The 10747-nt window shown below is 46.3% G+C and overlaps 1 protein-coding gene across 1 annotated transcript in view; it reads right to left on the reverse strand.

The window, feature by feature from the left end:
• LOC120033972 (SRC kinase signaling inhibitor 1-like) overlaps positions 1 to 8758 on the reverse strand; it is a 49630-nt gene extending 40872 nt beyond the window's left edge. Inside the window, exons 1-3 of the mRNA XM_038980372.1 lie at positions 8734 to 8758; positions 6605 to 6948; positions 2064 to 2090 (exon numbers count right to left, since the gene is read on the reverse strand). Of these exons, the coding sequence (XP_038836300.1) occupies positions 2064 to 2090; positions 6605 to 6948; positions 8734 to 8758 (396 nt within the window). The remainder of the gene's footprint in view (positions 1 to 2063; positions 2091 to 6604; positions 6949 to 8733) is intronic.
• Between the last annotated feature and the right edge of the window lie 1989 nt (positions 8759 to 10747).

Consider the following 10747-nt stretch of genomic DNA (forward strand, 5'->3'; position numbering starts at 1 on the left):
GAAGTACAAAAACTAGAGTACCCACCCTAGTCACACCCTGACCTAACCAAAATAGAGAATAAAAAGGATCTCTAAGGTCAGGGCGTGACAATTTGAGTCAGTGTATTTGAGCATTTTCAGATACTTTCCAAGTGTATTTTGAAAATGCATTCCAATATTCAACTGCTTGTTTAAAAAAATAACAAAAAAAAGTTTATCTGAATGTTTGTTTTGAAATTGTATTTGAACCCAGGTCTGATACATACAGCAGAATAATCTCCATCGGGCTGGATTCTACCTCTTCTTCTACCTCTTCTTCTTATCACCTGTTCTCCTCCTTCACTTTAAATTCTGTCTAATTCAGCCTGTTGAGAACGTGACTCATTCAGTAGGCTTTTAATTATATTAATCTCCAGATTTAGACACCGTGATGTCATTTATGGGGAGCAGCGCTGGAAAAGTGGGCAAGCATTATTAGGCGAGCACTTGATCAAGGGTGTGAAAATACTATTTCCACAAAGTCATGGAAGTAGAAATATGAAGAGAAAATCGAATATTGTGACAGCGATTTGATGAATGTCCAATAGCTGCAGGAAGTCAATCCAAGAAAACAGCTTGTCTGCCTCCCTTTGATTAGAGTTTGTTGGGAGCGCAAAGAAAAATGTCTCCATGTGAGAGGGGATTTTAAAGCTTTTTTGGACACTGTAATAATTACATAGTTGTGGGATAGATGGGTCAGGGATCTGGATATTGGTATCTGGTAACATTTCCACCCTGTCCGGATGATATTTCAGGGAAGCGTAAACCTCAGACGAGGCCTCTTCCCACACAGATGACAATACTTCCTGAAAGCCTCTCTGTGTAGATCCATGCTGTGCCTCAGCAGCCTCCGGAAAACATCTATGAAACGTAATCCTCAACACACCGTAAACCATGCCAGCTCACATAGATCCACAGCATGACACTTACACACTCCATCTACTCCATTTACCTCTGTGTCGCACGCAAGACAGATATACCCTCACTGATGTATCTGCAGGCAAGCCAGACCAGACATAATACATGCCATATACAGTGGGGCAAAAAAGTATTTAGTCAGCCACCAATTGTGCAAGTTCTCCCACTTAAAAAGATGAGAGAGGCCTGTCATTTTCATCATAGGTACACTTCAACTATGACAGACAAAATTAGAAAAAAAAATCCAGAAAATCAATACAGGTAACGAGTGGAGGACAGAGGAGCCTCTTAAAGAAGAAGTTACAGGTCTGTGAGAGCCAGAAATCTTGCTTGTTTGTAGGTGATCAAATACTTATTTTCCACCATAATTTGCAAATAAATTCATTAAAAATCTGTGTGATTTTCTGGATTTTTTTTCCTCATTTTGTCTGTCATAGTTGAAGTGTACCTATGATGAAAATTACAGGCCTCTCTCATCTTTTTAAGTGGGAGAACTTGCACAATTGGTGGCTGACTAAATACTTTTTTGCCCCACTGTAACTGTACATTTCTCCTAAATACAGCATATCTAACCTCAAAGCCTGTCAGTAATATGAGAAGGACGTCTGAGCAATGTCAAAGTAATATTTCCACAATGCAACAAGGCACTGTAATTTCTTCTTAACGTCTCAGTTAGCCTGAGTAATACTCTAGCAAGGTCACATGGAAGTTATCCATTAGCGCTAGGCGCTAGCTGACTGACTGAGGTGGCATTAATCCTGGGAGAATCGTTTCCTGCAGATTAAACGGAGCTTGAAGGCTTTAAGCTGCTGCTGCCGCCTGAGACTCGAGAGATGCCAACTGAGAGCCTGCGTGCCAGCGGTGCGACGGGCACAGAAACCAGGCAGAGAGAGCGATGTGCCACCGTGTCATAGGAGCCTGGGGTGGTACACACACACACACACACACACACACACACACACACACACACACACACACACACACACACACACACACACACACACACACACACACACACACACACACACACACACACACACACACACACACACACACAAAACAAGAACACACGACAGTGGATGGAGAAACCAAACTGACACAGCAACACTGTCACTTACAGCACTGACCTTAAAGCTCCAGTAGTTGGGTTGTTGCTGGGGAGAGAGAAAAGAAAAGAGAGAAAAGGAAAGAGAGAAAAGGAAAGAGAGAGAGATAGAGAGAGGGAGAAAAAGAGAGAGGGGGGAGAGAAGTGTTAGACATTTACTCTCAAGTATCTGACAACAATGAAATCAACTCTCTGGGAAATTGCATGATGGGTGAGGGAGAGAGAGGACAAGAGACAGAGGGAGCGATGTATATCGAGATGGAGGGAAGAGGAGAGGTAGAGAGAGTGGCTGAAATAGGTAACCCAAAAGCCCTTGACAGTGGCACACCAGCATGGAATGCTCTTTGAAGTGTGACCATTCCCAGCCCAAAATATGCTGCACACACCCTACTAGCCCACTCCCCACACACACACACATACAGAGCACAGACACACACACTATCCCAAGCATCATGTCATTATCCTGCATCAGAGCCAACACAGGGCATATTGACAGCCCATTAAGGGAATCGTTAATACAACAAGAAGGTTACAATGTTCTTAGTAAGTGATTAGCATTAGGTGTTGTGGATGTGGGCAGGAGAGGATGGGGGGGGGGGGGGGGGGATCTGTTTGTGAATGTAATGTTACAACTCAAACCAAGTAGGAACTAGCTACAGGCTGTGCCGTTTGACAGGATTAAATGAAAGAAGTGAAATTGAATTAAACAGGCCACTCTGTCAGTCGTTCAGATGTTGGCCTGTCTCCCAGACTTCACCATCATCAATCGGCAGACAGGCCCCCTCTCTCTCTTCTTTTCTCTTCCTTTTTGCTCCCTCGCTGCACCTGCCTCTCTCTCTATCCATCTGATATTCTCTACCTAACCCACTACCTCATTGCCTCTCCCTCCTCTCTTTTTGTCCTCCTCTCCCTCCCTTTGCCCCCCTCTCTACTGTGACACATGCTAGTCTAGGCCCGAGGAAGTAATCTTTCCATTAAAACATAATAACCACAGTGTGCTAATAAGCAGGTCAGGCTTCCAACGGCCTGGAAACACCTCACAATCATATGTAAATTAAAAAGATGGCGACAGTTTATGAATTTTGATTCCAAATCTAAACTCTTATTCTAGTTCCTTATTCTTATCTGCAGGCAATTTCCAGTTAATTTACCGGAGTGACCGTTTTGCCTACTGCCATATATCCACCGGCATGAGGATAGGACAAAATGACAGGTAGCCTAGGTTTTCTTTATTTGATTTATCATCGTCGGCTAGTTTTTCTTTCTCAGTGTTTCCTTTCGATGTCGCCTCATCATATTTTTATTATGGACTTCAGAAAGAGTTCATTTGCAACTGATTGTTACTTTATCCTCTCCCCGTCGGTCTCTCACCTCGACTAAGGAGGCAGCCTGGTATACAGGGCAGGCAGGCACACTGATACAATAGTAGCTACCTCTACACCCCATGCTGATCAATGGAGCTGACTTTTTAATGATCCGGTCCAGACTAAGTGATGACCTGGAGAGAGTGACAATATACGACCACAGGGCACCGGGTGGCACCGCCAAGACTCCCTGCCATGGCAACACCTATATCCACAGCTTCAAACTGACCCTGTATCTCCGTGTTCTGTCCACTGTATACCGTTCTCTGTTTTCCCTGTATAACCCGGAGAGAGGGACAATGTACGCCCCCAAGGACAGCGGCAATATGCCTTGCCATGGCAACAGCAACTAGCCTGTTACCAGACCTGTTTGTGACAGGAATCAGCTATACAACACACACATGCTTGGAACCAGGCTAAACAACTACAGCAACAGTCTGGAACGTTCTCTGGTTCTCTGAACCACATAGGTGGCTGCTGATGTTATATGCAGATGAGCCTCCCTGATCAGTTCACCTTTTTTCTCTACATTACAGGATGGATGGGGCATGAGTTGAAATGAAAGGTTGGGATTGAGTTCATTGTAATGTCTAGCAGTGTCAGAACAGGCTAGAACGGTCAGATCCAGGAAGACCGAGTTTTGCAAAATAAATGGGAATCGTCCCAAACCCTGAGCTTCCTTTACTGGGGAGCTGAATGTTACTAACGTAAAAACACTTATCTCTATAGGAGAATGTTGTGATGTCACTAAAGTCTACTAGAGAACACATTCAGTTAAACTCCGCTCTCTTGGCCTCTCTCATTTCTCTCTGTTCTATGAGTGACTTCTATTCTATTCTACTGGTTTAATGTTGGAGGTCAGGTAAACCAAAGCTTTGTGCCATTGTGTGTGTCGGCATGATGGAAATGTGTGTGTGTGTCCATGTGGGAAGTAGGTCATGACTGGACTAGGAGGCAGGCTCTATTGCCTGTGGGATGGGCTGGGTTAGATTCTACCTGCTCATGTGTCAGTCAGTCATTCAGTCTAGTCTGCCTGGGCACTAGGGTTGCCCCTGACAACCCTGGAACTGACAGACAGACAGACAGACAGACAGACAGACAGACAGACAGACAGACAGACAGACAGACAGACAGACAGACAGACAGACAGACAGACAGACAGACAGACAGACAGACAGACAGACAGACAGACAGACAGACAGACAGACAGACAGACAGACAGACAGACAGACAGACAGACAGACAGACAGACAGACAGACAGACAGACAGACAGACTCAGCGGGAGCATTTCTGCAAGTGAATAATTCTTGAATTATGTTTTTTCCCCTCCCAGACTAGTAATGTGAGAATGTTTATTGGGCATGTGCCTGTTCTGTGGACTGTGGTGTAATGAGTCTTGTTTACAGATCTAAGGTCAGAGTAAACAGCCTCTCTTTCCACTTCAGCTCCTGTTGTTGTTTGAACTGCACCTTGATTGGCCATCCTACAGATTGGACTTTGAGTCGCAAATACTGCTGCCGTGTGGTAGATAGCAGAGGTCAATGGATTCTAAGGTAGCGACAACACTATGCGTTCAGTAATATAAAGCGGTTTTGTTAACCTTGAAGTATAGTTTCTGACCAATCATAACCTTTACATACAGTATACTAATTGAAAATAAATGAACCCCCCCAAAAGAAATCCTACTCTGTGCCAAACCCCTCTCAGCATACCCAGGCGAGTCAACACTCTGCATCCACCTCCTCAGCCCCAGATTTATCATAGTCACCACACACCAGACTAACTAATACATACAGTATGACTCCACCAGCATCCCTAGTACTAAGCTGAAACATCTTAACCCCCCAGGTAATGCATACTCCTGCTGAGTTACATGTTTACTACCCAATGTGTTTCAGGTCACAGATCTGCCTGCACCTCCATGCAGAATTAGAGGTGAGGACCTGGGGTTAAATGTATGCTGTTAACCCTCCATCCTCCCTCTCCCCTCCCATCTCTCCCCTGCCACGGCGTACACACACAAACACAAACACACACACATACTGACACAACCCCCACAGCAAAACACACACACACACACACTGACATACATCACAACCCCCACAGCATCCCTGCCTCACTGTCTAGTGTAAACACACACATACACATACACACACACACATACACACAAACTCACACGTGCGGGAGAGGGCCGTAGGCAGGCAGGGTTCTCCGACAGAAGGACAGAGCCTCATAGACTGGAGCGCCGCACTGCCGGACCTGCATGCAAAGCAGGCTGCGCTCTCTCCTTTCCTCTCCTTCCTACACCCCTCCTCCATCCCCCCTCCCTCATTCCGTCATTCTCTCACTCAGTCAGTCTCTCTCGCTCTATTCCTCAGTCTCTCACTATTATTCACATGTACCCACACACCTGTACACATACACATACATACACTCTACCAGATTGCCTGCCTTACACCTGCCAAACGCATGGAGCCTGTCACCACAACAACCACAACAAACATAGACCAGCCCTGGCTTGACATACGAGACCCCCTCCAGACCTACCTCCCTCACTAAATACCCCCTGTCCTCCCCCTGCTCTCACCTGCAGAGCACCTGTCCTCTCTCCTCTCCAGTCACACCAGGCTGTCCCTTCCCTCCGTCAGGTGCAGAGGATCCTCATACCGCTTTGTCAGTCTCGCCCTCCCTCTGGCTCTCTCTCTCTCCGGCACATGCGGAAACTCTTTTATTTAATTCATTACAACACCAGGCGATTAACTCCTTCGCAGATGGGTGGCTGTCTCCCTCCCTCCCGCTGGCGCTGGCTAATTGACTAGCAGGCTGGTTGACTGGTTCCTCTGCTGCACCCTCTTTTTCTCTCTCTCTCTCTATGTCCCCCTCCTCCTCCCTGTCCTTGTTTCACCCAGACGATCGCATGCACAACCAGTAGATGACAAGGAATTCCAGACTTTGCTGCTCTCTCCCTCGTGCCCCGATGACGATATCCTGGCGATTTAGGATTTGTAACTCTCTCTCTCTCTCTTTCTCTCTCTCTCTCTCTCTCTACCATCCGACTGAGAACACTGATCATCCTTCACACAGAGCAGCCCCAGTTATCCCCCACAGACCTACAGACCCAGAGACCAATCTGAAACTACTGCACTGTAACCAGCTCCACCCGAGCCATGCAGTGGAAAATAAAGGTGTGTGTGTTACCTGTTCGCGAGCGGCTCGCTCTCTGTCAGGCTGCCTCATGCTGCCATGGGAGGGTGAGGGCGGGGGGGGGTTGTGGTGCTGATGCCCGGGGTGCTGCAGCTGGGGCGGGTACTTGTTCTTCAGGTGGTCCATAAAGGCGTCCCTCTTGCGCTCCATGTCCACCTTGTGCAGGTTGGTAAGGGCCTCCAGGCTCTGGGCTGCGATGACCGTGTGGCGGTGCTCCGAGGTGTGCACCAGACCCACGTTGGAGAAACGCCGCGTCCCGTTCCCCAGCGTCCGGTACTCCCGTGGGTACTCAAGGTCATCCGTCGAGATCATGTGACCGCCACCACGCTCTGAGGGATCTGAGATGGACGGAAGGAGGGATAGAGGGAGGGAGGGAGGGTGGGGGTAGCAGGTCAGGTGGAAAGTGGATAGCCACACACAGGACAGGCAGGCAGATACAGATGTGGAGATGAATGCACACAAACATCCAGACACACAGACAGCGGCAGTCAGACACACAGACGTACACAGGCAGATGAACACAGAGGAAGAGAGGAAAGCGATAAAGGAGAGAGAGACAGAGAGAAGGAACGGGAGAGAAAGAGAGAGAGAGAGTGGTATGGGATGTTAGACTCATTGCCACCAAGACGGAACAAAACCGAACAGAAGAGAGAAAAGCGTCTCCCTGCAGGATTATTGATCTCAACTTTAGAGGGGGGGGAAAAATGCTCCTGCAATAGATAAAAGAAAAGAATGGAGCAGAATTTTCTCTGTAGGATATTCCATTTCTCTGCTCCTATTTGTCATCTGAAGTGCCTTTCATTGCTTTCTGAAGACACAGAGAGAGAAAAATTACCTCTACAAAATCGGGGTGGCAGCTGCAAAAAGAAGAAACTCCCCGACCTCAACTGCGCCGCCCCCCACCCCCTCCAAGTCCCCCACTTCCTAACTAATCTTTCTCCATTCATCTAAACCTCCTCTTCCTCCCCCCCTCCTCCCTAAATATCCAGGTCTCCCTCCCATCCTTCCAGAGGAGATAGCAGACAGAGGTTATGGAGAGAGCAGGGGCTCTGAGGACGCGTCTCCCCGACAGCGAGGGTGGTCCTTTATCACCTCTCTAATCAACACAGACAACACCGGGGTGGGGTGGGGGGATGAGTCGGTGACACACGAAATGGGTGACAGTGGCGATCAATGAGCTTAAAGCATGAGAACAACAGGGGTGCCATTCGCCCACTCAGTTACCTTGTTTTGGATAACAGGCCCCAGCGTTGGCTAGAAGAAGAAACATGCCCAAGGTTAATCTGTGTGTGCAAACACACACGCAACCACACAAACACACGCACACCTATGACACAGTCCCACTCTCTATGTACCACCTGTGTAACGGATTGTGAATGTAATATGTACGTGTATGTATTTATAAAGGCTGTTATAAACAGTCGTGGCTTGATATTACTGTTTATATTCCACTAGCAGCAGGCTAATAGATGATACATCATCCATCATTACCCAGAAGGTTCAGATACCCAAACACTTTTAAATACAACAGTTGGCAGGATCTAATTAGAATCTTTCAACTCAAAGCAGGTAGGGATTTTTTGGGTGGGGTTAAACTAAACTAAAGGCACAGAAGAAGAGAAAAAAGCGGTGAAACGTAGTGAGGCTTCGTTGGGGTGAATGAATGGGAGCATCTGCACATGAAAGCCTCATTAGGATCATTTTTGATGGAGCTGAGCTGAGGGAGGGATGAAGGGAGCAGAGTGGCATGGCGCTCCTCAGGTTAGAGGCAACAAATGAACTGGTAATTACCACACAGAGCTTGGAGGGAGGGAGGGGGCCGCCAAGGCTGGACACAAAAGGTGTCCAGAGGCCACACAGGCTGTCATGGATAGGCAACCACTTGGAGAGAAGAGACAAGGGGGGGGGGGGGGGGGGGGGGGGGCTGGGGGTACTGTCACGGATCCCTCTGGAACTATCATCACGCACACCTGTCCCCTATTCCCACTAATTGTATTTGTATATATGTGCCCTTTGTTCACCATGGTGCTGTTGATTATTGTTACAATGTCCGTTGGTGCGTGTGAGTAGCTGTGCTGTGTGTTATGGGCTTTCGTGCCCTTGTGGATTGCGCAGTCGATTACGGGTCTCGTCCCCTGTGATAATCATCGTGCGCTTGTGTTATTTATTCGAGGTACTCCTCGCTCTTTTGTTCGGGTTTCAACCCTGTGTTCTTGTTACGTGTTTGTTTGGTCTCCGCGTCCTTACACGGCACGCCGTAATTTGGGGTATCATTTTCTTTCAACTACGCATTCCTGTGCCTGTCTCCAAAATTCTTCCGACGTGACACACGTCAACAAGCAGACATACTGTACAGCCTCTCCTCTCCTCTAATCAACCTTTTCACAACCATAACCACACCCTCTCTCTTTACCCAATCATTTCAAAGCGATGGGTACCACGGTACCACAGCCCACTGATGATAATGATCTCTTTAAATACTCGTACCCTTCATTGACGCTGTGTTAGGGAGTACTGATAGACTGGGGTGGGGCTAAATGGACTGACCTCTTGGGTAATGACATTAGTATTGAGCACTCTGGCGGAGATAGTTACTACAGTACATGCTGCTGGATGTGTCCATTTAGCCCCCCAGATCTGTGGTGTACACTTCATTAGATGGAGGCTTATTGTACCCTAGCCCTGACTAAGGGGCCCCATATGCATTATAATGGCTGGTCAGGCGGGGGCCCCTAGAGAAACATAATGATGTGCCTGAGCATCAGCCACAGTCAGCCACATTAACAGGTTGATTAGCCAAGGCCCTGAACAACCAAATGAGCTGAATATACAGTAGTACATCAATATAATCACCATCACTCAGTCGTTCACTCACTCATCACACATCCACTAGAGTTTAGTAATCTATTATTTTGGGAGAGATACAACACATCTCTGTAACTGTTCTAGTTTGTGAAATAGTCAAAGGTGAAAAGGCTTGATTTCTTATCCAGATGAAGATGTGCAAGACATTCAACACAAACCATACTAGACATCTACTAACTAGTCATTCAGTGACATGGCTATTTACTAGAGATCTACTAACTAGTCATTTAGTGACATGGCTATCTACTAGAGATCTACTAACTAGTCATTTAGTGACATGGCTATCTACTAGAGATCTACTAACTAGTCATTTAGTGACATGGCTATCTACTAGACATCTACTAACTAGTCATTCAGTGACATGGCTATTTACTAGAGATCTACTAACTAGTCATTCAGTGACATGGCTATCTACTAGAGATCTAATAACTAGTCATTCAGTGACACGGCTATCTACTAGAGATCTACTAACTAGTCATTCAGTGACACGGCTATCTACTAGAGATCTACTAACTAGTCATTCAGTGACATGGCTATCTACTAGAGATCCACTAACTAGTCATTCAGTGACACGGCTATCTACTAGAGATCTACTAACTAGTCATTCAGTGACACGGCTATCTACTAGAGATCTACTAACTAGTCATTCAGTGACAAGGCTATCTACTAGAGATCTACTAACTAGTCATTCAGTGACATGGCTATCTACTAGAGATCTACTAACTAGTCATTCAGTGACAGGCTATCTACTAGAGATCTACTAACTAGTCATTCAGTGACACGGCTATCTACTAGAGATCTACTAACTAGTCATTCAGTTACATGGCTATCTACTAGAGATCTACTAACTAGTCATTCAGTGACATGGCTATCTACTAGAGATCTACTAACTAGTCATTCAGTGACACGGCTATCTACTAGAGATCTACTAACTAGTCATTTAGTGACATGCTATCTACTAGAGATCTACTAACTAGTCATTCAGTGACATGGCTATCTACTAGAGATCTACTAACTAGTCATTCAGTGACAAGGCTATCTACTAGAGATCTACTAACTAGTCATTCAGTGATATGGCTATCTACTAGAGATCTACTAACTAGTCATTCAGTGACACGGCTATCTACTAGAGATCTACTAACTAGTCATTCAGTGATATGGCTATCTACTAGAGATCTACTAACTAGTCATTTAGTGACATGGCTATCTACTAGAGATCTACTAACTAGTCATTCAGTGATATGGCTATCTACTAGAGATCTACTAACTAGT

This window comes from Salvelinus namaycush, chromosome 41 (assembly GCF_016432855.1).
Source record: "Salvelinus namaycush isolate Seneca chromosome 41, SaNama_1.0, whole genome shotgun sequence".
In the NCBI taxonomy this organism is placed as follows: domain Eukaryota; kingdom Metazoa; phylum Chordata; class Actinopteri; order Salmoniformes; family Salmonidae; genus Salvelinus; species Salvelinus namaycush.